The sequence below is a fragment of the Panulirus ornatus genome, chromosome 43 (genome assembly GCF_036320965.1).
Source record: "Panulirus ornatus isolate Po-2019 chromosome 43, ASM3632096v1, whole genome shotgun sequence".
Lineage (NCBI taxonomy): Eukaryota > Metazoa > Arthropoda > Malacostraca > Decapoda > Palinuridae > Panulirus > Panulirus ornatus.
Window position 1 is genome coordinate 19,659,159 of NC_092266.1, and position 27,132 is coordinate 19,686,290.

A 27,132-nucleotide genomic window follows, 5' to 3' on the forward strand; every position below is an offset into this window, starting at 1 on the left:
ATCAGCAAACAACAACTGACACTTCCCAGGCTCTCTCATCCCCAACAAACTGCATACCCACCCCGTCTCCAAAACTTGCATTTATATTATCCCTGGGGATAGGGGAGAAAGAACACTTCCCACGTATTCCCTGTGTGTTGAAAAGGTGACTAAAAGGGGATCGAGCAGGGGCTGGAAATCCTCTCCTCCAGTTTTGACTTTTCCAAAAGAAGGGACAGAGATGGGGGCCAAGTGAGTATTTTCCCTCTTAGGTTCGCACAGTCCTCTAATCTTAATGTTACCTCGCTGATGCGGGAAAAGGCGAATGTCTGCATATGCATAAAACCTCAGGAAAATGAAACACGATAAGTTCCCAAGTGATCTTTCGTGTAATGAGCACATCATCAGGGAGCAAGGAGACCTGGTGAACAAAGTGGAGATAGAAGGATGGAATGAAAAAGATTTTAAATGATCAAGGTCTGAACATGCAGGAGGGTGAAAGGCCTGTGAGGGATAGAATGAATTGGAACAATTTGGTATACTGGGCTCAACAAGCTGTTAGTTTACTGAACCAGGGCATTTGAAGTGTCTAGTTCCTGTCTTTGTCTGTTCCTTGTGCTATCTCGCAAATGTGGGAAACAGTGATCAAGTTTGAGAAAAACTTAACATTCTGACCCAGGTTACCCTTTTCTCTTTATGAGGCTCCTGCAGTCCTCTGGAAGCTGGTCACATCCATCAGTTAGGACCATAAGTCATGAATTGTTATGATGTTCCGTATATATCTTTGTACAGAGAATGCACTGATATTAAGTAGTAAGTACTCAGTGCCTCTGTTGCAGTAGTTGCATCATGGGCATAAAAAGTCTTAGGAGATGTTGAATTGATGTTTGTGGTGTTAAAGGCATGGGTGATGTCCAGAATGTAGATGGGAATATGTGACTTGTTTTTTGGGGAGTGTGGCTTCTGATGGATGTATGTCTGGTGAGTTGGAGTTTGAGACTAGGTTGGGAGGGAGTTTGTTTAGTGCTTGTAGGGTTATTTTAGAGTGTACATGTTTTTTCAGTCTTAGATTGAAACGAGTACCCTCCAAAACCCGTATTCCACTGCCCAGTGTTATACTGTTATACCGTACCATGGATGTATGAAATGTGTAAACTTACTTTTTTGTACATATCCTTTGCTATTGTATGTATTCTTTGATTTTATAATGGAAAACAGATGATTTGAATGATGCACACCTTACAAAACTCTACTTTTTTATTTCTCTGCCATTCTCATGGGGATCTGTTTAAATTTCAGAGATACACATTGGTTTGATAAGATATGTTACCTCAACTTTTTTTGTGTATCCTTTTATGTTTTTCTTTTATTTTATGATGAGAAATAGAGGACATGAAAAACTTTGTTTTTTCTTCATGTTTTGGTCAACTTTTTGCAAATCATTTAGTGTTTGGAGGTTATTTATATGTGTATTTTTATGTGATGATACAATTACTGAAATGAATATCTAAAATCAGGATTAGCACATAATTTTTCTATTCATGAGTGAGTAGCTGATGAGCTGCATGGTTGTTTATCTACTACTTATATGTAAAATTATTTGCTGTATATTAAGCTGTTTCAGAAAATAGTTCTTAAAAGTCATAAAATGGAGCTAAAGTAGTAACCATGTACAAAGCTATTAAATCTCCATGGTATGTAAAAATGCTGCAAGAAGTCCTTGTTCATAAAATATCATGTTTTTGAGATAGATTTAGGATGTGTATGTAACTGTCATAATAATGTTTTGCTATTCCAGTATCTTAACAAAAAGGAAGAATTTTTGAAGCGCGTGTTTGCAGTAGCCATGACAGATTCTGTTCACTTCATACACAGTCCTAATGCTTTCAAGGAGCTAGTAAAGGTAATATGTGATTCTCTTGTTGATCTGTATGGTTATTTTGATGTGATACCTAGTTAGAAATTGGGTAAAGGTAATATGTAATTCTTTTGGTGATCTGTATGGTTATTTTGATATGATGCCTAGCAAGAGATCTGTATGGATTCCTAGTGAGTACAGCCATCTATAATAGAGCTTCTTGAGCACTTTTAGAGTAAAAAGACTCCAAAAATTATTTCATAACAGCATGAGAGTTCAAGGGGATATAACCAATATTTCACTGTTGAAGTAAGCTTTAAAATGTACTATTGTTAGGAAACTTCCTCTCTTACCCTAACCCTATATCTTACTTCTGTAAGGGAGCAGTGGTTTTGGCACATTACAAATGACAGATTGAGAATGGATGTGAGTGAATGTGGTCTTTCTTTGTTCCTGGCGATATCTCACAAATGCAGGAAACAGAGATTAAGTTTGAAAAGAAAATTAGTTTTCAAGTCTATGTCAGGAAGAATGAGTACACATGACAAAATGTCTCTCATTCATGCTTAATCCAAGCAAAAATTACTTATGATTTGATTTGAGGTTGGTAAAAATGAGTAAATAACTGAAACTTGAGTCAGAAAAGATTGAATAACTTTTATTTGTGTCAGGAAATACATGAATGGTACTCAGTGCTCTTGTTTTCTTGAACTGCAAAAGAATTAAATTTGTGTTTTTTCTTATTTTCCGTACTTAATTGCCATTTCCTATGTTAGTGAGGTAGCGCCCGGAACAGACGAAAAAAAGAGGCCGTATCTGCTAACATCCAATCTCTAGCTGTCATATGTAATGCACATAAATCACAGCTCCCTATCCACAACCAGACCTTGCAGAACTTTCCATGGTTTACACTGGAAGCTTCAAATATGTTCATACCCTTATTTAAAAACTCATTTTGTAATTTTTAAAGATCTTATTGCCCATGGTTTCTCTTCAAAATCTAATTGAACCCTCTTGCATTTAACATAGAATGGTAGAGGAAGAGATCTCCCTAAACAGTGCAGTCACATATGCTTTTATGAAGATCAAACAGTAACACTTAAAAACATTTAGGAAATGATTCTCTTTGCTGAATCTACCATAGAATAATTGAAACACTCATTTTCTGATTCTTTATGATGAATAGTAATATATGAAGAGTAATGTACATCCTAAGATTGGTTGTTTTTATAGTTAGCTATGAAGCACGTGAAGCAGCTGTTATCTGTTGTCTGCTTTTTCATGATGATTAAGTACTGACTTATTCATTATGGTTTTCTTTCCACCATGTGAATCTAATGTTTTTCAAGTTGTATAGGAACTCTATATAGCATTAAAATTCAAAGATATTCATGTGAAAATTAAACTAATCACTTTATATATATTTGGTCCACTGCTATCATTCTTATAATGAGGAAATGGATTATAGATGTTTCATCACAACATGCTAAAGTGTGGGAAGAAGGCCTGAGTGTCAAGTGAGTTGTCTCTATGTATATTTTATTATTTATTTTACATGCCCTGAAAATTGATTAGTGGTTATCATTATCCTTTACTTAATATGACATACTTTGTTTTAATGAGTGTGATTCATTCAATTTTTTTCATAACAGCAAAATTACTAAACTATGAATTTCCAGCTGCACTAGTGAGGTACATTGTTGTCAGGGTGAGGTGAGCACTGGCAACACTGCCTTCACATGTGTTAAAAGCACTTTTTACCGTCTTGTCTTGTTCAGCTTTCAGTGCTAGCAGAGTCACAATACTGGATTTAACAATGGATCATCATCCTCAAATTTGATATTTTCTTTTGCTTGGTCCCCAGAATATAGCTAAAAGCTGCTCCATTTCCTTCTTAGAAGGCTCATGAGAGTGTGCTCGTACTAGCATGGCTTGAGGATGAATGACTCTGTAGAGAAATTCTTGTGCACTGCCATTTTGGTGACCATCCAGACTTAGTGCTTGGCCTTGCAAGGTTTTCATAAAGGATAAGGTAACTCAAGTAGCAAAGCTAAAAAACAATAGGAATTGGAAAGGAGGGACTGACAGAGAAAAGGGAAAGGATTAGGCAGGGAATCCATTACTGATCAAGCCAATTGGTGTACTGCATGCCTGCAATTTTAGTGTTTTGAATCTTTTACAGATATCCTGTAACTGGGTCTGCAGTCGCCATCCTCTTGACACTCCAGTTGATACACAGTCAGGCGACATCAAAAGGGTTTCTGCAGGTATTTTCAGTGATTAAGATTTATTTATGATTTTTCATTTGTATTTTGATGTCTTTAGGGGCCTTATATGTTCATTAGTACATTCAGTAGATCCAAAACAAATGGATTGATTTGGGAAAAATCAATCAGGTTTCCTGAAAGATTAAGGTTTTTCAAAACAACCATGAAGGAAAACTAAACCTTGTAATTTAAGGTGGATGTTCAGTTGAATTAAAGAAAGTACATATGTAATTGTTGGTCTGATTAGAAGATGAAGACAAGATATTAGTAAGTTTCATGTTTCTGAGGCAGTATTGGGAAGCGTTAATATTTGATGGAAGTCAGATGTCAAAACAATTGCAGATAACAGTTTACATCAAGATTTCTAAATTACATGGACAAGGAAATTTAAAGAAAATATGAGTTTTGAAGTATGCTGTTTGATGATGTCATGGTGGTCTAAGGGGTGATAGTATATCAACCAACTCCATCACTCTTGACCACTGTTTGTTCTTTGAGCCTGTTACTATCTGAAATCACAATGCATTTTTCAAGGAATAGGGTAAGTGGAAGCTCTTAGAGCTTTGCCCGAATTGTACATATAATTTTTCATAATTGAGAACTGACATTTCTCACCTATAAACAGAGTCTTATTTAGATATGAGAGCATACCCACAAGAGGAATCTTATGAAGAATGTCATTAGAAAAAAATTTAAAAGATAGAACTGTACACTTAATGATAACATGGTTTTACCTGTGGATCATAACCTAATGATGGCAGCACATCCAGATAAGGGAGTTCAGCTGGAATGAAGCATAAGTACAATTCAGTAAAGATACTTTTGTAAGCCAAATACATCCACAGATATCAACAGTGGGAGTCTTATAGCAAGTTAGAGCAGAAGCCAAATGCCTTGCATCAACTGGTTGTGACAGCAGTACTTTTTGCTTGAATGTTTCATGCTTATAAATGCTTAAATAATTCTGCATGATCAAACAAAAATTATTCTCTGTAATTTCCCAGAGACTAAAGAAAAGTGTCTTTTTGATAAGAAACATTATGCTTTGAAAGAATGCTTAAATTTTAAAAGATAAACCTCAGCTTTGGTAGATTATAAGGCTTAATATTGCTTGAATTTCAGTAACTCTTCTTCCTGAACCCAAAGCCAAAAGGAAAATAGTTTTTCATAAAATGTTTTTGAGTCATATTCCACAACAAATCATTTGCAAAACATTGAAGTTCATTGAAAGCTTCCATCCAAGCTGAGAAGAGGGACCTTTGGGTTTCTTTAGAAACTGAATCTCAACTGTATGTCCAAACTAGTCCAGATGTATTTAAGTCTAAAAACCATTAACAGAGCCTTTTGTAAAGCAGTCCTTTTCGGTGGTAGTGAGTTCCTAGTTTTACTTGCCATGCCAAAAGGCTTGAAAAAAGTACACACACTGAAGCAGTTATTACAAATCTAAGGTCTTTCTGAAAAGTTTGAAAAGATTATTAAGCAGCGTGTTATGTATCTAATTAGAAGACCAGATAAGAAGTAAAAACCCCTTTGTTACAGTGTCCATCCTTTCTGTATGGAAGAGCGAATGAATATTTGAAGATAATTTATCAACCCTGTGTCTGTATCTCAGATGCCCGTTCCCTCTGGGAACTCCCATGAAGGGGGTGGCCATAGCAAAAGAGTCTCCATTTGTCCTTACATGCCTCCCTTGCATAAACCATTCCATACTTTCTTTAACCATTTCTCTCCCTCCAGTACTCTTACACTATGTTTCTCCATGGCACAGGTGGTCTTCCTCTCAAACCAACCCCTTTAGTTCTACTATCATACACTATTCTTGGAAACTCCATGTCTTGCATTTTTTCTACATGCCTGAACCTTCTCAAAGTATAATGTTTCACCCACTCTACTGCTTCACATTTCATTCCCTTTGCATTCCTTTCCATGCTACATCTCTCATTTCATCTAGTTATACTACATGCTCCTCTCAAATAGCTCATTTCCACAGCTTGGTATTTTTGACCTCTGTGACTGATTCCATGTCCATGTATTAGTTGCATAGGTCAGGAGGACTCTGCTATCCCGTAATCCTTTCTTCATTTCCATTCTTACACCTCTGCCCTCCATTATTCTGTTGAGGGACCCATAACCCTGGACTACTCTTCTCCTTATCTTTCCTTCCATATCAGCCAACTTATCTAAAGTTGCTTCTGAATGCTTAAAATCTCTCACCTCTTCCAGTCTTTCTCTTCACATATCTATAACACAATTTAGTATACATTCTTCTCTCTTTTTCTAGGGTTTTGCAAAATCTATACCTTTACTATTTCCTTTCAAACACCATTACTTTACTTCTACTTGCATTTACCTTCAATTGCTTATGCCTATACATATGAAACACACTTACAACCTTCTGAAACTCCTCTTTGCTCTCAGTGAACAACATGGTATCATCTGCACACAGGCTTGGCACTAGCCACCATGATTGACTGCCATACTCCATGTCGGCAACCCCTTTCCCTTATTTTACTTTCACCGATCTTATCACCCCATCCATGTACATGTTAAAAATCCATGGAGACATCCCTCAGCCCTGCCTCAGACTTACATGTATACCAAAAGTTCTGCTCAACTCTCCATCCACTCATACACATGAATTTGCTACTCTTTAGAAGGCTTGCACACCATCCAGTTTTACCCCTACCCCATTTATCCTTTTAACATCCCATACAGCATCTCCCTCAACTCTTTCATATGCTTTTTCCTGATTATAAAAGCTGTATACAGCTTTCTAGTTTTTGCCAGATACTTTTCCACAGTCATTTTCACCACAGAAATCTGATCCACACATCCCCTGCCTTTCCTAAACCCCCTTGCTTGTCACTTATTCTGCATTCATTCATTTCCATCACTGTATCGATCAATATTCTTTCATTCTTTTCCTTGTATACTTAACAGACATATTCCTTAATAATTGCTACTTACATCCTTAACAGCTTTTCCTCAGAATAAAGGAACAATGATAGCTTTCACCCAGTCACCCAGCACAACCTTGTTTCCATGCTAAAGTACATATCAAATGCTTCCACTTTATTGCACTTTATCCTCCATATTTCAACATTTCAGCCATAATCCCATCCATTCCAGGTGCCTTCCCTACCTTTAGGTTCTTTATTGCCCCTTTTAGACCCCTTTTTGCTCTAGTCCCTGTGCTTGTATCCTTTTCATTCCATCCTCCATATCCATGCATGTAACAGCTGCTACCTCATTTTCTCCCACACTCATTAGTTCTTCAAAATACACTTTCCATCTCCCTTTCACTTCCTCATTTTGATTCAGCAATTCCCTTTCTTTAATTCTCTCATTAACATTTCCACTAAATATACAACTCTCCTTTTCCACCTCATTCTGGTAAAATTTCTCTAGTCCCTGTGCTTGTATCCTTTTCATTCCATCCTCCATATCCATGCATGTAACAGCTGCTACCTCATTTTCTCCCACACTCATTAGTTCTTCAAAATACACTTTCCATCTCCCTTTCACTTCCTCATTTTGATTCAGCAATTCCCTTTCTTTAATTCTCTCATTAACATTTCCACTAAATATACAACTCTCCTTTTCCACCTCATTCTGGTAAAATTTCTTATTTTCCCCTAACTTTTCACCTGCCTTCCTTCCAAAATATTCATCTGCTCTTTCTTTGCTTTTCTCTGTCACATTCTTGCCATTCCACTTACACATTGTATATTCTTCCTTCCTCCTTTGCTGAACATCCACTTGTACATTCCTTTGAGCAATCTACCATGTGCTTTTTTCTTCTCTTCCACAGTATTTCTAATCTCACCTGTCCATCCTGTATTTCATTTTTTATTCCTTTATCTCACGAACTTGGATGCGTCTACTAATTCTGCAACCTTTAGCAACTCTTTCTTTAAATATTTAAGCACCTCATTCACACATAACTGCACCCCCTACATTTGCTGTACCTGCATCTAAACTTTTAGTCGTCCTCCTTCCATGCTGTACTTATATTCTCCCAGATTCATCTACTCTCCAACAATTTTCTGTCTTCATACTACCTCCACTTCTCTATGATCCTCACCTTCACAGGAACTGCAGTATGGTCAGTCTCCACAGAATCTTCTCTACTCTAGCATGTAGCACAGCCTTTCTCACCCTCTAATCCACTGTCACGTAGTAAATCACTCTTTTTTTTCTTCTTTTCCACCAATTCTCATTCATGTATACCTTTGGATCATCATCTGCTGGAAAAAGGTGTTTGCAAGGAATAAACCCTTCTCAGCACAGACATCCACAAGATAACTTACACTTTCATTTACTCCAGGCACTTCCCATTTACCAACCTTCATGGCAGTTTCATCACATCCCAGCTTATTATTCATATCACCCATTACAACCACCTTTCTCTCCTTCTCAAAGACATTTATACTGTCATTCAAATTTCTCAAGAAATGCTTCATTCCATTTTTACCTCACAGTCCTCATATTCATTAGAACATATACACTTATCCATGAAATGGTTTGGTCACATGGAGAGAATGAGTGAGGAAAGATTGACCAAGAGGATATATGTGTCAGAGGTGGAGGGAACGAGAAGTGGGAGACCAAATTGGGGGTGGAAAGATGGAGTGAAAAAGATTTTGAGTGATTGGGGCCGGAACATGCAGGAGGGTGAAAGGCGTGCAAGGAATAGAGTGAATTGGAACGATGTGGTTGGTATACCGGGGTCGACGTGCTGTCAATGGATTGAACCAGGGCATGTGAAGCGTCTGGGGTAAACCATGGAAAGTCCTCTGGGGCCTGGATGTGGAAAGGGAGCTGTGGTTTGGGTGCATTATTACATGACAGCTAGAGACTGAGTGTGAACGAATGTGGCCTTTCTTGTCGTTTGCCAGTGCTACCTCACACACATGAGGGGGGAGGGGTTTGTTATTACATGTGTGCCGAGGTGGCGATGGGAATGAATAAAGGCAGACTATGAATTATGTACATGTGTATATATGTATATGTCTGTGTGTGTATATATATGCATACATTGAGGTGTATAGGTATGTATATTTGCGTGTGTGGACGTGTATGTATATACATGTGTATGTGGGTGGGTTGGGCCATTCTTTCGTCTGTTTCCTTGCGCTACCTCGCTAACGCGGGAGACAGCGACAAAGCAAAATAATAAAAATGATAATATATATATATATATATATATATATATATATATATATATATATATATATATATATATATATATATATATATATTTTTTTTTTTTTTTTTTTTTTTTTTTTTTTTTTTTATACTTTGTCGCTGTCTCCCGCGTTTGCGAGGTAGCGCAAGGAAACAGACGAAAGAAATGGCCCCCCCCCCATACACATGTACATACACACGTCCACACACGCAAATATACATACCTACACAGCTTTCCATGGTTTACCCCAGACGCTTCACATGCCTTGATTCACTCCACTGACAGCACGTCAACCCCTGTATACCACATCGCTCCAATTCACTCTATTCCTTGCCCTCCTTACACCCTCCTGCATGTTCAGGCCCCGATCACACAAAATCTTTTTCACTCCATCTTTCCACCTCCAATTTGGTCTCCCTCTTCTCCTCGTTCCCTCCACCTCCGACACATATATCCTCTTGGTCAATCTTTCCTCACTCATTCTCTCCATGTGCCCAAACCATTTCAAAACACCCTCTTCTGCTCTCTCAACCACGCTCTTTTTATTTCCACACATCTCTCTTACCCTTACGTTACTTACTCGATCAAACCACCTCACACCACACATTGTCCTCAAACATCTCATTTCCAGCACCTCCATCCTCCTGCGCACAACTCTATCCATAGCCCACGCCTCGCAACCATACAACATTGTTGGAACCACTATTCCTTCAAACATACCCATTTTTGCTTTCCGAGATAATGTTCTCGACTTCCACACATTTTTCAAGGCTCCCAAAATTTTCGCCCCCTCCCCCACCCTATGATCCACTTCCGCTTCCATGGTTCCATCCGCTGACAGATCCACTCCCAGATATCTAAAACACTTCACTTCCTCCAGTTTTTCTCCATTCAAACTCACCTCCCAATTGACTTGACCCTCAACCCTACTGTACCTAATAACCTTGCTCTTATTCACATTTACTCTTAACTTTCTTCTTCCACACACTTTGCCAAACTCAGTCACCAGCTTCTGCAGTTTCTCACATGAATCAGCCACCAGCGCTGTATCATCAGCGAACAACAACTGACTCACTTCCCAAGCTCTCTCATCCCCAACAGACTTCATACTTGCCCCTCTTTCCAGGACTCTTGCATTTACCTCCCTAACAACCCCATCCATAAACAAATTAAACAACCATGGAGACATCACACACCCCTGCCGCAAACCTACATTCACTGAGAACCAATCACTTTCCTCTCTTCCTACACGTACACATGCCTTACATCCTCGATAAAATCTTTTCACTGCTTCTAACAACTTGCCTCCCACACCATATATTCTTAATACCTTCCACAGAGCATCTCTATCAACTCTATCATATGCCTTCTCCAGATCCATAAATGCTACATACAAATCCATTTGCTTTTCTAAGTATTTCTCACATACATTCTTCAAAGCAAACACCTGATCCACACATCCTCTACCACTTCTGAAACCGCACTGCTCTTCCCCAATCTGATGCTCCGTACATGCCTTCACCCTCTCAATCAATACCCTCCCATATAATTTACCAGGAATACTCAACAAACTTATACCTCTGTATATATATATATATATATATATATATATATATATATATATATATATATATATATATATATATATATATATATAACAAATAGGTAATTACTTACATGCTTTACATACCTATTTGGTGAATGAGACATTTTGCCAAATGAAATGATATCGGAGTGTGGAGAATCAGACTCAAGACGCGGTAACGCGGTCGATATTTTAGAGCAATATTTCCCAGGAACCCCATTGTTTATTATTACCGGCCACACATGAGCCACATCGAGCAAGCATTGCCAGGTATTGACCAGTATTGCGAGCAACTAGATGTAGGAATGGAAACGCGTGTTGACGTGTGGTAACGTGTGGTCCGGGCAGGATGGTGAACACGATAAAATTGCCGGGTCAAGTGCTGTTTGTAGTCATCTGTAACAGTCTGCGTCTGAAATAGTGTGTGTGTGTGTTCTCACATTATGGCTAATATCATTACCCTTAAGCCGTGAAAAGACTACATACTTAATAAACAGTATTCATTGCCATTCTAATGTATAGGATTTGTGGTCGTCCCAAGTATCTTGACTGTAACTGCTGCCCTCATATTTGTATTAAAAGCACCTCAATATGAGACATTCGTGTAAAACCCTGAAATAAGTACCTATGTGGGTTGGAATTCTTTACATTGAGCTGTGTTAGGAGATCGTTTTGCCAGATCTGGTGTAACCCACAGTCTTGTCTTCTCCATGTGCTGTTTGTGAATCATGATATAGGTGGCAGCTGCAGTTCCAAGATCCATTTTCAAGGGCGCATCCCTCAACTGTTCCCACGGAGACTGTTGCTCTCATTGGTTCGTGTAAACGGTGTGGTCCTGTTGCTTCGAATTGCTCCATTGACGGCAACATTGCAGCAGTATTTTTTTCTTCGTCAGTATTTCCAGCGGCAGCGTAGCCCAATGTTGCTCAGATTTTATTGGTCGTGTAACCGCGCCTTTAGTCGTCCATGATGCGTGTGGTGTTTGAATAGCCATCAAGTTGGCCTCCAGTGTGGATACGTGAATGCAGGTTATAATTAGAGATGTGAAATGAGAAGAAAGATGACGGGCACGTAGTTTCAATACGATGTATATAATAATGATGATAATAATGATAATAATAATAATAATAATGATAATAATGATAATAATATGATAATGATTATGATAACAATAATGATGATAATTATTATATTATTATTTGGATTTTTTTCACTAATGAATTTACCGTGAGTTCTAACTTTTTCGGTGATAACCAACATAGTAAGCAAATGTGATAAAGGCAGCCATCCCCCAAAAGAGCATGGGAATATAAGTAGTGAAGACACTGCCGAACTGTCACACAGCCATTTTAAACGACAGTTATTAGAATTATGATATTCCTGCAGTAACGATGCACTCTCACGTAAAAGTATTTGCCCACGTTACTTACAATGTGATCTAGTGGAAGGTCATGTAAGTCAGGAAAGAACGAATGATTTCATGGTGTTGCTTTGGCCGTGAGTCAATGTCAAAAGTGAAAAAAAAAAGGTACTTTACCAACAAGAAAGACTTGTGTACCACCCCCTTGGCTGTGAGTTGACTCCTGGCAGCTCACCCGTAGGTAACCTCATCGTAGCGGTAATGGCTTGCAAGGGGAACTCGTGGATTTCTGCAAACTCAGGCGCCCCTCATTAAGCAAGACAGATGATGTGTGTGTGGCCTCCCCGGATCACAGGGAGAAGGTGAAGCAGCGAGAGGCCGGGGAAGTGCTTAGGGAGGGGTAGGGAAACGTTAGGGGGAAGGGAGGGGGTTAAGACGAAGGAAGAGCTGGGACAAATAAGGTGGAGGCTTTACTTGAGGAAGATTCGTAGGCAAAAGGAAAAAAAAAAGAAAAACTAGTTAGGATATTATATAGTTTACCCCCAGGAATAAAGGTAGCATGGACAGTACTACTACGTTGGAGCACATCAGGATGGTGAGGTTAGTGTCAGGGTGTGTGTGTGTGTGTGTGTGTGTGTGTGTGTGTGTGTGTGTTACCGGACTCCTCCTGCCTGTGGTTACACCGCGAGTTGAAAAATCACCATGACACACTATCCCACTTAATTGAATTTGAGAGAGAGAGAGAGAGAGAGAGAGAGAGAGAGAGAGAGAGAGAGAGAGAGAGAGAGAGAGCGCGGAGGGGAAATTTGGCTCATAGGCTCGGGGTTAGTAGAGCGTGTGTGTGTGTGGGGTTACATGCTATCATGAGGTGGGTGGTGATAGATAGGTAGGGGCGTCAGACACTGACTGAGTTGCAGGTTGAATGGAATGAGAGGAGGAGGTGGGGTGATCTGGAGAGGGGTTGAGGGGACAGGTGATAGTGGTGGTGGGTGGTGCTTGATGGGTGGGGGCGTGGAAGGGCGACCAGTTCGATCGATGCGCGAAGAAGGGTCATGGCTTGTGCAGGTGGGGGGGTTTTAGGTGCAGGGCAGGTGGCAGGGCTGGATAGATGGGTTATGGGGTTGTAGTGTACATGGGGAAGGTATCTCCCTGAGTGGTGAGGGGGTGGGGAGGGAGGAGGAGGAGGAAGGCGGTGCCTATAGGGGGTTACAGTGGTTGTTGGAGATGACATAAGTCCAGCGTAGGGTGAGATGTTTGATCTTGGGTGAGATCTAGTATATAGATGTACTTGGGGATGTTAGTTGTTAGAAGTAGGATTAGAATAGCTGGATGGGGGATGGGGGTGGTTGGGGGTTGTTAGTATAATGTAAATGGGACTGTTAGATTACGTGGGTAGTGATGTACATGGCAGTGTTCGACTTGAATGGTGTTGGTGTTGGGGTTAGATCATGGGGCGGGAGTACCACAGGTGGGGTGTTGGTTCCGCGGATGGCGGTAGTGGACGTAGGAGTGTCAGTAGCTGGCGTGGAGGTGGTGGAGGTCGAGATGTTAGATCCCATGGGTTGGGATAGTGTGGGTCGGGATGTTAGACCCCTTGGGTAGGGGATAGTATAGGTAGAGGGTGTTAGAGGAGAGGTTCACGGATGGCTAGGAAGGGGTGTTGGAGCCAAAGGTGGAGGTAGTGTTAGTGAGGAGTTGTTGGAGTGTTGGAGGGTGAATTTTGGTGGAGGGGGCGGGGACAGTGGAGATGCAGTGGAGTGTCCGCTTTCGCCCCTACATACTACCCGCCGATTCTTTTTAATTACAACATTATCAGCGCCATACCCACTCTTAGTGTCGGTAGTTGCACAACTTCCCTTTCCAAAATGAAAGTAAAGTTACTCTACCCAGGTGAGTTACGTGCGTCAAACTTATCAACTGTGAGTAGAAATATATTTTTTTTTGAGCCTACCGCGTCATGCCGGACGGTAACAGAATCGCGGCAAATCCCACGGGAAGTGTTTTAGAGTTTGGTTCGGGTTAGTCGAGTCGTCCTCGCTCGTCCCCTGTTCATTCTGGGGGAAAAATCAGGCCGGCGACTGGACTGGGAGGGAAAAATGGCAGGTCTCGCAGCCGGCTTTGTCGCAGATGACAATTGTTAATGGTTGTTAAGTGGGAGCAAATGGCCGCGGCTCGTGACGAGAGTATTAGTGGCTGTTTTACTGTGCGTTGGGCCCGGGGGAGGGAGGAGGTGGAGCTGGGGCGGTGGTTGGTGGTGAGGAGGATGGGTGATGATGGGGGTGACGGTGGGTGATGAAGCTTTTGTGGTGGTGATGAGGGGGTAGTGGTAGTGTTGGTGGGTGATGAAGGGGTAATGGTTGGTGGGGTGGTGAGGGTTTTGTGGTGGTGATGGTTAGTGATGGTTGGTGATGAGGCAGGGAGTGATGAGGGGTTAATGGAGGTGATGGAAGGTTAGTAATGGTTGGTGATGAGGCAGGGAGTGATGAGGGGTTAATGGAGGTGATGGATGGTTCGTGGCGGGTTAGTGATGACATCACTGATGGCTGATGTTGACTGACCTGAGGTGGTGGTGGGTGCCTGGCCCGTGTGTGTCCCGATGGTTCTGAGTGGTTCCCCCGCGTGGCCTGTCTCGCTACCCCAGGCGATTGTTGATGCCCTGACACCCCCAATCGTCACTGCCTCTTGACGCTCACTCCTGGGCTTCATTGTCTGCTGACACTCCATGGCTTTCATTGTCTGCTGACACTCCATGGTTTTCATTGGCTACTGACTCTCCATGGCTTTCATTGTCTGCTGACATTCCATGGTTTTCATTGGTTGCTGACACTCCATGCTTGTCTTCGTTTTTGGACACTTGCTGCTTGTTTTTCTCTGTCTTCTGGCACTGATTGCTTGTTTTGCTGTTTTCTGACACCCGATGCTTGTTTGTTTCTATTTCTTGACACTGTCTTCATTGTCTGCTGACACTCCATGGCTTTCATTGTCTGCTGATACTCCTTGGTTTTCAGTGGCTGCTAACACTCCATGGTTTTCAGTAGCTACAAACATGCCATGGTTTTCATTGTCTTCTGACACTCCACGGTTTTCAGTGGCTGCTGACACTCCATGGTTTTCATTGGCTGCTGACACTGCATGGCTTTCATTGTTTGCTGACACTCCATGGTTTTCATTGGCTACTGACTCTCCATGGCTTTCATTGTCTGCTGACATTCCATGGTTTTCATTGGTTGCTGACACTCCATGCTTGTCTTCGTTTTTGGACACTTGCTGCTTGTTTTTCTCTGTCTTCTGGCACTGATTGCTTGTTTTGCTGTTTTCTGACACCCGATGCTTGTTTGTTTCTATTTCTTGACACTGTCTTCATTGTCTGCTGACACTCCATGGCTTTCATTGTCTGCTGACACTCCATGGTTTTCATTGGCTGCTGACACTCCATGCTTGCCTTTGTTTCTGGACACTTGCTGCTTGTTTTTCTCTGTCTTCTGGCAGTGATTGCTTGTTTTTCTGTTTCCTGACACCCGATGCTTGTCTGTGTCTATTTCCTGACACTGTCTGCCTGTCTTTGTCTCATGACACTCACAGCTTATATTTCCCTGTCTCCTGACGCTCGGGTCCCCTCACTTCCCTCTGATCCATCAAGCCCTTCCTGCTCTCGATCTCCAGGGCCTCCTTGTTCATTCACACTGGCTTCCCCATCTTCACCTTACCGACCTGTCATGTGTGCCTGGGCTCGCTACCCCTCGACCAGCAGTGCCACCTTATCTTCAGTGCTTCCTGGCTCATCGTTGCCCGCGACCACTACTTCCCTCAGCCGTCACTGTCCGTGTCCCCCAGCGTCTCCTCTTTCCTACCCTTCGTTCGATCAGCTACGCCTCACTCATCCTGGGTGACCCTTGCCTCATTGCTCCGTTGATTACAGCCTCTGTCCCTCATTAGCCCCAGCGATCTCAGCTATCCGCGACTTTCCTTGCCTCATTATCCTCACAGCCTCCGAGCCTCATTGCCTCCTGCCCCTTTTAGTATCCCAAACCCCATTGCCCTCATCAGTCGTCTTCCGGGCCATCATCACATCAACCATACAACTCCCCTTCTGTCGTTATTTGACGCTCGGCCTCTGCCTCCCCTTTTCCCCCCACCAATTCCACATCTCCCACCCCAAGTGGCTTAGAGGTAACCATGCCTCCCCATGCACTGTTTCTGCCGACCGCCACCTGCCATGTGATCTTTTGCATAGATGCATGATAGGAGCTTTTGATGGAACAGTCTGAAACAAAAGCTGTATTGGTTGATAGGAATGGCGGCACGGGTTGGCTACACAACCATTTCCGGCCCCTGCTGTGTGTATGTGTGTGTGTGTGTACTTGTATGCAGTAAAGTTTCCACAGGCTTCACTTTTTGCCGTGTGCTGATGGTGACAGGTGTTGCCTGATGTTGTGTGTGGCATCAGGCGTTCCGATGTTGATGGTTGGGAGTCCATGGGAATGGCAGAGAACAGGAAACCTGATCGTTCATTTCGAGGGTATCGACTTATTCGCTCATATTGTGGCAGAGATAGGATAGTAGAAGCAGAAGGCGCCTCCACCCATATCTCCCTCCAGCTCAACTGTCGGAGGAAAAAAAGAAAAAAAGAATCATTTAGTACGGTGAAAACATTCTGCCATGGAAATGTAATAGGGAAGTGTGAACAGGGAAAGTCTCCTGCCGGGATTACAAACGGGCTTCACTCTAGTGCTGGACTCTGAAAAAAGAAGATAAGTATAAAAAAAATCTCTTCTTGCAGTAGAACTGTTAACTGATCACCGATATCATTGACGTATTTGTCAAGTCTTGATTTGAAGATGATGATAGTCTTCTGTACATGTTCTACACCTGGAAGTATTCTGCCACTTTACAGGCGAAAAAGAAAAATCCTTCGCCCACATTGATATTACATCTTGCTGCTTTTTAATCTTCATACCGCTGTTTCAGGTCATTGACTTACTATTAAAAGTGAAGAAATTTTCGCGTGTTTTTGCCGGAATTAGTTAGGATTTTGTAAATTTCAGTCAAGTCTCGAAGTCTGGTTCTTTTTTTCAAGAAGAAAAGTTTAGGTCTGCTTCCTCATTGGTATAATTTCGAGTGATGGGGTTGGTTTGGATAGTCTTGCCATCTCACTCAGAGATGGGTTCGTTGACCAACATGGTGGTCAGCATCGTTCATCTCAAGCAATATTGATGGTCATACTTCTCATTCAGTCTCGGGACCAGATAGGACCCGCCAGCTGCTTACGTTACGTGAGAATTAAAAGGCCACCAGTAACTCAGTGTGGGAGTGCTGACGGCTATGTTGGACATAACGACATATCCCTTTGTGGGATGGAACACTAGTGACGGTGACACCACGTAACGTGACACCACGTAACGGGGGTCAGCAGGTTCAGTTCGCGGGTCGCCAGCGCAGGTGAAGGAGGTACTTCTCCGATAGCAAGATTTCCCTGCTTACCTGAGCTTCACGTGTGATGCAGGCGCTTGTCCATACGTGTGTTGATAGGTCCATATTCGTATGTGTGCATAGGAGAGTCTCCATCCTAACGGTCTTGGGATTATTGTAGGACGGAGACATATTTTACTGAAGTGGATGGAGTTCCGAGTTTTGTGGGACCGACAGAATACACTCGTGATGTGTAATGGTAAAACCATCTTTAGTCTACATCGTGTGTTTATTCATTCACTTGTTTTCGAAAGATAACCATACCTTTTTAAGTGTTTTGTGTATACTATGTATACGTTTTCTTGTTTCCAACCACCGTGAAACATCTGTGATCAGTTTTCTTGGAGAGAAATCGCAAACTGTTAACCTAACCCGGAAGATCTGTTGATCGAATCGTATTCGTTGATGACTTCGTAGATTGCCTTATAGTTGAGGTACATGCGCCCGCTCGAGTAACAGGACACGTAAAGTGTATGTTGGAGTGTGGGTGTGTGCAGGCGGAGGGAAGCGGGGTTTGACACGGGTGTTTGAGGGCGTCGCTTGCTCTTGAAGTCAACAGCTCTCCAGCAGCGACGTGGCGGCTCCCAGGCCGACCGCCGAGGGTCCTCTCCGCCCCACTCGTGCCGCCCAACTTCCTCCACTATCACCGCCCTTCACACTTTCCCTCAACAAACTTCAAGTTTTTTTTATATGTATATATGTATATATGTATATATATATTTTTTTTATTTTTCAGTGTAATATTTAAGCGAATGAAAATCAGAACACAAAATTCTGCTTACGACATTTTGCTGCTGCGTTTGACAAATGGCTGTACTTAGGGCGGAGAGTGGAGGCAAGGAAACAACAATAGGTGAAGTGCTCTCGAGGTGGAGTCAACAGCGGGGGTAATCCACGCTTATTGCCGTAATCTGGACTAATGCATCTTTTGTTCCTTCCTGTTGTGGCCACTCTACGAGGACCGTGCTTCCTCCTCGAGGACCAATAGGATGTTGGGGGACTGTGCACATCTGCCCACGACCCATGGCCGATATAAGCATAATGACTTAGCGGTGAGGTATTTTAGCCACTCGTGACGTTGGTTTGTGGGCGCTGCGTCTCTGAGTAGCACACTGGTGTCTTGGGATAGGCAGTGTGTGTGTGTGTGTGTGTCCGGGGATCCAGGGTTTTATGCCGCGCTGTCCACCTCCTGCACGCCAGGACGTGTTGTGGAAGTAGATTGTTAACTCCATAGCTAATCCAAAGGGAGACTTGTGGTTCGAGTTATGTTCGAGCAGTCCGTCGTCCTTCCTCAAATGACGCAGGTGACGAATGTAGTTGTTCTAACGTCCCTCTGTCTACCTACATGTTCTTCAACTGACACAGTTGACACTAACAACGTTGTTCTCTCCCACAAGTTACTCTTCCAGCTGACACAGTTGACACTAACAGCGTTGTTCTCTCCCACAAGTTACTCTTTTCAGCTGACACGGGTGACACCAGTACGAGTTAGTGTGAGTCTCACCCCGGTGCCTCTCCAGCTGACGAACACATATTTGGTTATCGTTGAGGTTGTCTTTACAGATCCTGAGGTTGCGTGGTAGCGGGACTTGTTAACACTAGTTTTCTTGGCCATGTGTCACAAGTACCTCATATCCAACCCACGTTATACATATTAGGGTGGGTATAACAGGTACCTCTTCTGTTATCCCAGGTTATGCTAGGGTGAGTATTTGTGCTCGACAGCAGCTCATCCTTCACACGACCAGGTGATGGTGTACAGGACCCAGGTGATGGCGTACACGACCCAGGTGATAATGTACACGACCCAGGTGATGGTGTACAGGACCCAGGTGATGGCGTACACGACCCAGGTGATAATGTACACGACCCAGGTGATGGCGTACACGACCCAGGTGATGGCGTACACGACCCAGGTGATGGCGTACACGACCCAGGTGATGGTGTTGAGGTGCGTTATGACGAACCTTAAATGCATCATCAGTGGTAATTTGATTACACAAAAGATTACTTGATTACATCAGTCGTAACTGTTGATTACATCGACGGTTATAGTCTGAATTACAACAGAGCTGATCATTTGGTCTTTTCCGTGTCGTAAAATGAAAGCTTTTCAGGATGAAGTTCAGCAGTTTTCTTTTGCATGACGTTGAACGTCGTTCAAGCTATCCCCAGGATGCAAACTACCCTAACAACCGTGGCGTAGTGGTTATCGTTGCTGATCACAAGCTACGCAGGGCGTCCGATTGTGTTCGAATCGTGGATGCGCACTACTTTACATCTTTCGTAAAAAAAAAAATTCTTGCTTAGTTTATATTGTGTCTTCTGGTTGCTCTCTTCCTACATCTCACGAATAACTGATCACTGTCTGCTTTATAAAGATATTTAAAGAAAAACTTAAAGATAGTGATCAGGTCACCCCTCACTCGTCTTTCTTCCAAGATGGTTAAATTTGAAGCCTCAAGCACAAACTCGACTTTCTTAATTCCGGTATCATTTTTGTTACTCTTCTCTAGAGCTTCTCTGTTTGCTCACTGGGCCTGTTTAGATACGATGACCACACTGGAGAGGCAAATTCTAGTTCTTGCCATATGTTAAATGTGATCAGCTTGCGGAATATTTCTGTATACATGTGAGCAGACAGTCTCCTCAACAGGCCTTCTAAGGTGGGACTCCGGCAACATGAGGGATGATTTGGACTCCCAAGACTTCCTCACACGAATTCCTGCAGCTCATATACTGCTAGATCATAAACATACTGAGGTCTCTTTTTTTTTCACATAGTGTCCCATCCGCTTTACATTTTCTCTGGTTGAACCTCATCACCCATATGTCGGACCAATTTTGAAGTCTGGATAGGTTCTCTTGTAAGCTGATGCACTCCTCCTCGCTTTCCACTTCCCACATTACCTCTGCATCCTCTGCAAACATACTCAGGTAGTAGCCCATACCTTCTGGCAGGTCATTCATGTAGACCAAGAGGATTGATGTGTGTGTATGTGTGTGTGTGTGTGTGTGTGTGTGTGTGTGTGTGTGTGTGTGTGTGTGTGTGTGTGTTTGTTTTCCTCACGTAAATCCATATAGTGTTTAATTACTTAGGTTCTTTTAGAACTGCTGATGTGATCTTGCTTCGTTGAGATACCTGCTGTCTCGTACGTCCTTGAAGCTCATATCATTTCGTTCTGTGATCATGATACCTTCATTGTGCTCCTGCAGCTGCGGGGGCTGCCCCACCCGGCCGGCGGGAACGGGGGGAAAAGATGGACATCTTAGGAACGAAGAGTTCCTCGACGGACGAGGCTGTATATCATTTCGTCTATTAGCAATGACAACAGCCTCGTCGGAGGTCACTTCTCACGCACGGTGTGGCCACTTGCAGGCCAAGTCCGGTAACACCTGTGATATATATATAGGGGGTCAGGTGAGGATATTCTCTCTAAGGCCCAGTTCTCTGTTCTTAATGCTACCTCGCTAACGCGGGAAATGGCAAATAGTATGAAAAAAAAAAAAAAAAAAAAAATATATATATATATATATATATATATATATATATATATATATATATATATATATATATATATATCATTAGGAAATATAGGAACAAACATTTACAGATGCGTTCAGACCCCTCACTCCCTCCTTTCCTTCCCCCCACACACAGACCCCTTGGGTGGCGTCGGGGCGGAAAACTTGCTCCAACAAAAATCCCGCTCCTCCCCTCCTGCAGTCTGGGCTCTCCCCCAACACCCTAGCCCTCCCTGCTCTCACTCTTCACCCCTTCCACCCCTCTTTCCCCTCCCTCCCCCTCACCCTTGCGGCCCCTCTCCCTCGGCCTCTCCCTCCAGCCCCTTCCATTACTTTCTCATTATTAATCTTTACTCGAGTTGTCTGGTCTCGCATTGTGTTAGGTGGTCTCGCATGTGTTTTACTCGTGCCTTGTTATTCTGATACCTGGTTTCATGCTTGGTTGTCTAGCCTCGTATACTAGTACCAGGTCTCATGACGTATGTTATTGCCTCGTTACTCCGACTCTTAACGTATTATATGGTCTCGTATACCACAACCTGGTCCCTTGACCTAGTAAATGGCCTCGTATATCATTACTTGGCCTCTCAACATATTATATGGCCTCGTATACCATTACCTGGCATTCTAACGTATTATATGGCCTCGTATACCATAATCTGGGCCTTTAACCTATTGAATGGCCTCGTAGCTTTAACATATGATGTGGCCTCGTATTCCATTAACTGGCCCTGTAACGTATCATATGGCCCCGTATGCCATTAACTGACCCTTTAACCTATCATATGGCCTCGTATGCCATTAACTGACCCTTTAACCTACCATATGGCCTCGTATGTTATTAACTGTCCTCGTACCTCGTTTTTGATCAGGCTCCGCAACTTGCAACTTTACCTATTATTATGTAACTTACCTTCCTATCCTGGCACTAGGCTTCATCTTCTAGTACCAGGTCTCTTGTTCTCGTACCTGGCCTCGTATTCTCTTATCTGACCTCACAATCTCATGTCTACCTCCCTACCCTGTTATTTGATTTCATATCACGTTATCTGGCCCGATGACTCACACTATGATATTAGATTACGTTGTTTGTCCTCATGTTGAGTTGGGTAGCCTTACATTTCGTGACCCGGCTTCGTGTCCCGTTAGCTGGCGCTGTAGCTCGTCAGCCGGCTGTATCTTCTCTGTTATTTGGCTTTAGAGTCCCTCATGGTTACGTGACATTATGGATCAGTGATTGGGATGACAGTTCGCCCTGATACCTTATGTCCATTTATCACGATACTTAATGTGGCTCCATATACCGTTCTCTGGCCTGGGTATCGGTATCTGGCTTTATGCTAAGTGGTTCTGTGGCTTCGTATACCGTGGTCTGGCCTCCGTATCTCTGCCTGGCCTCACGCCATGTGGTTCTGTGGTTTCATACACGGTGGTTTGATCTCTGTATCGCTACCTGGCCTCACAGATGTGGTCGGACCTCAGGTTCCAATGTGGTGTGTTTACTAACCCCCATGTGACATCATATCCTGTTATATAATCGATTCCTCCTGCAGTGGACTTATTGTTACGTTATGTAGTGTGTCCTGACGTGACTTCTTGGTCCGTTATCTGACCCTGTTTCGTTAGACCTCATATTGTCTTGCACCAGCCTTTTTATCATGTTATGTGGCCTCATGCTCCTGTACCCGGCCTTGATTCTGTTTACCTTACTGCATATTCCCTCACCTGGCTTTTGTATGTCATTATCTGAGCGAGTATTCCCCTCACCTGGCCTTGTATGTCATTGCCTGGTCCTGTATTCCCTCACCTGGCCTTGTACGTCATTGCCTGGTCCTGTATTCCCTCACCTGGCCTTGTACGTCATTGCCTGGTCCTGTATTCCCTCACCTGGCCTTGCATGTCATTACTTGGTTCTTATTCCATTCCCAGCTGTCGTAACCTGGCACTAGGCTTCGTTTTCCATTAACACCTTTATGTAATGATACGCCATGAGGACCCGATAGTTCTTTTGTTCTCTTTCTTTATGTTCCCCATGACAGTGGCCCTCCCCCACCATGCCATGGGGACCACCTCTCCTCCCCATTCTGGACTCTTCCAACTCCCCCCTCCCCCCCACCTCTTCCCCCTGCTCCCCGTTGGGCCTCAGCTGATAATGGGCGACAGCAACAGAACGAGGCTCATAATTATTCCTTCAAACGACTTCCAAAGTAAACTCTTCCTGCCGACCGACGACAAACTTGTCAAGTAAAATGTCTGGGTCGGCGAGAGGGGAGGCGCCGCCGCCCCGGGCTGAGAGACTGCGCTGCCACCCACTATGTTGCTGTCTTTACTGCTGCTGCTGCTGCTGGGGGGTCAGGAGGACTGCTGTGGGTGGGAGGACTTCTGCTAGGGGGCTGGAGGATTGGTGTTACGGAGGATGGCTGCTGCTGGGGGGGACTTCCTCTGGGGACGAGGAGGACTGCTGCTGGGGAGGAGGAGGACGACTGCTGCTGGGGAGGAGGAATACTGTCCCTGGGGACGAGAAAGATTGCGGGTGAGGAGGAGGAGGAGCACTGCCACTGGGGAGGAGGTGGGACTGCTATTGGGTTCCTCTTACTGCTGTGGCAGGATTGCTAGGGGACAAGGACTGTTATGAAGTTGATGTTTCTAGATGATAAAGACGCCGGTGTTCCGTGCTGTTGGGGCCATGGTGTGGGACATGGGGGGCCTGATATTGCCAGGCAGGGAGCCCCACAGATGTTGCAGGCGATAGAGACTGCTGCTTGGCTGCTGGCCACAGCAATAGTTGCTACAGGCTGTAGGGACTTCTGCTCTGGGCTAGAGGACTACTGCCGGAGGTCACTGGGATGGCTACCGTGCAAGGTTGTCAAAGGGATTACCGATGCCAGTGGGGCTGGTGATGGGCGCTAGGAGGATTGTGTCCAAGGCCCAAGAGCTGCTGGGAAGGGTGAGAGGGACAACAGCAGAGGGATGGGCCACGGGACACCTTGTCTGTGTTTGGGTACTGGCGGAGGGACTTCTGACGAAGGGCAAAGGATTACTATTACTAGGTGCATGGAAGATAGTAGAACGACTTACTGGAATTAGAAACAGTGTTGCTTTTGGTGTGATGATGTGACTTATGCATGGGGGATGCTACGGTGGTCTGCTGTACTGTGGGCCGGAACTAATGTTAAGGACGGGGGAACTAATACTGCCGGAGCCATTGGGGGGGAAATTCTTCTCTTATGGGGTAGGGCGTTGCTGCTTGCCGGCCATGAGGACCTCGTGTTGAGCTTGGGAACTACGGCTGAAGGCATCTTCCTTGTAAGGCCGGGACTTGTGTCAGGGCTCAGGGAAACATTTTCTATGGTCAGGAGGGTCAGGAGGACTTTTACTAAGATTTTGGGAAAATTCCTGCTGAGAGTTAGGTAGTTAGGTGAACTTCTGCAGGGAATGAGGGAACTAAAGTTGGGGACGAGAAGGACTTTTGCCGTGAGTATGAGTAATTACTGCATGGGAGGAGCACGACATGTGAAGTGTGAGAGTGAATGTAACTGAGAGGGGCCAGGACAGTTCTATTTGGGGTGAGGGGGAATTACTTCGCTGGGTCTTTAGAGGGACTATGTTGGGTGCGAGAAGAACTCCTGCTAGAGGTGTAGGAACTACTGTTGGAGGGGGGAGGGATTCTGCGTGTGGCTTGGTGATCTGTACGCAAGGGGAGGAAAGTGCCTGCTAAATGGGTGAGGATGATTATGGCTATGGTGTGAGATGAACTACTACTTGAAGCCAGCGGGACTTACGATTGCGAAGTGAACTGTTATTTGGGTTAGGGGATCGCTGCTGTGGATTAAGGGGGGGGGGGGGGGGGCGTAATCATGGGGTCAAGGGGACTAATGCAGAGGAGGAGGAGGAGGGAAAGTGCTGCTAAAGGTACAGGGTACTGATGCTTCGGTTGAGGACTACTGCTCTTGGTTCATTGGGAAATATGCATGTGCATCGGGGCTCTCCTCACTGATGCGTGGGATGAGGGGAGCTACTGCCGTGTGGCCAGTGGGACATGAGAGAGAGGGGAGCTGCTACTCCAGGGCAGGGAGGGCTTGGTGCTCGGGATGAGGGGAATCTACTGCTGTGGAGACTGTGGGACGTATGTTTGGGGTGAGGGGGGAACTGCTGCTGGGGAGGAGAGGTTTAGTGTCGGTGATGCTGGAGTTTTAGCCGGCACCGCTTCCTTCCTGGGAGGTGCACCAGTGGTCCTGGCCTGGCCATATGTCGCTATCCCAAGCCTCAGTTATTATCCCACCAAGGCTGTGTGTGTGTAAGCTGAAATACTTGTGCCTGAATGAGGGATTTTACGAACGCCATTCACCTTAATCTCTCAGATACTGATGCGTATTCATTTTCTGATGGATACAGTCAGTATGATCCTATGATAAGATGATACACGACTCAAAAGATGTATTAATGATCGAACTATCTTCTGTAATAATCGTCCTTACTCCTCCTCACCTTACAGCAGTAAACATGCATTGAGAATTTCACATTTTCTTCTCTCTCTCTCTCTCTCTCTCTCTCTCCAGCTCCGTCACCCTCGCTATCCCCGTGGAAGGTTTGGGAGGAGTGGGGGTGCAGTTCTGGCCTGGGCAGGGGATATGTGAGGGGGTTGTCTGGGTCTAAGGAATGGGTGTAGGAAGTGAGGGACAGTTAGCAGCCGTCTCGGCCGCGGCTCCGCCACCGGAGATGGTACATGCATTTTTACCCGCCTGCAGTTTTACGGTGGTGGGGAGAAACACCCAGCAGGGGAGAAGCTTCCTTCCTCACCCTCCCCTCTCTTGCACCTCCCTGTTGTGGTGTCTGTGGCACCCGTCACTGTTGTGGTGTGTGTGGCACCCGTCATTGTTGTGGTGTGTGTGGCACCTGTCACTGTTGTGGTGTGTGTGGCACCCGTCACTGTTGTGGTGTGTGTGGCACCCGTCACTGTTGTGGTGTGTGTGGCAACCGTCACTGTTGTGGTGTGTGTGGCACCTGTCACTGTTGTGGTGTGTGTGGCAACCGTCACTGTTGTGGTGTGTGTGGCACCCGTCACTGTTGTGGTGTCTGTGGCACCCGTCACTGTTGTGGTGTGTGTGGCACCCGTCACTGTTGTGGTGTGTGTGGCACCCGTCACTGTTGTGGTGTGTGTGGCACCCGTCACTGTTGTGGTGTGTGTGGCACCCGTCACTGTTGTGGTGTGTGTGGCACCCGTCACTGTTGTGGTGTGTGTGGCACCCGTCACTGTTGTGGTGTGTGTGGCACCCGTCACTGTTGTGGTGTGTGTGGCACCCGTCACTGTTGTGGTGTGTGTGGCACCCGTCACTGTTGTGGTGTGTGTGGCACCCGTCACTGTTGTGGTGTGTGTGGCACCCGTCACTGTTGTGGTGTGTGTGGCACCCGTCACTGTTGTGGTGTGTGTGGCACCCGTCACTGTTGTGGTGTGTGTGGCACCCGTCACTGTTGTGGTGTGTGTGGCACCCGTCACTGTTGTGGTGTGTGTGGCACCCGTCACTGTTGTGGTGTGTGTGGCACCCGTCGCTGTTGTGGTGTGTGTGGCACACGTCACTGTTGTATCTATTGCATCCATCACTCTTGTTCTTCCTGTTGTAACCTTCACTGTTGCTCGTGATCCGTCCATCACTTGTTACTGCTACATCCATCACTGTTGTTGCTCATGTTACATCCATCACGTTGTTCCTGTTGCATCCATCACTGTCATTGTTCCCGCTTGATCCGTCTGTGTTGTTCTTGGTGTCCATGATGTCCCTTTGTGTGTGTGTGTGTGTGTGTGTGTGTGTGTGTGTGTGTGTGGATGGTAGTGAGACGCGGTGGGTGTCATCCGCGGAGTTCAACAGCCTCATCCCTCGTTGCAACCTTCTATAAACAACA

The 27,132-nt window shown here is 44.4% G+C and overlaps 1 protein-coding gene across 4 annotated transcripts in view; it reads left to right on the top strand.

Annotated features, from left to right (window-relative positions):
* Nucleotides 1–27,132, top strand: part of LOC139762374 (cotranscriptional regulator ARB2A homolog) — a 73,548-nt gene that overhangs the window by 30,950 nt on the left and 15,466 nt on the right. For all 4 annotated transcript variants that reach the window (XM_071687172.1, XM_071687174.1, XM_071687173.1 and 1 more), the window contains 2 exons: nucleotides 1,778–1,882; nucleotides 4,020–4,104. In XM_071687172.1, coding sequence (XP_071543273.1) covers nucleotides 1,778–1,882; nucleotides 4,020–4,104 — 190 coding nt within the window. The remainder of the gene's footprint in view (nucleotides 1–1,777; nucleotides 1,883–4,019; nucleotides 4,105–27,132) is intronic.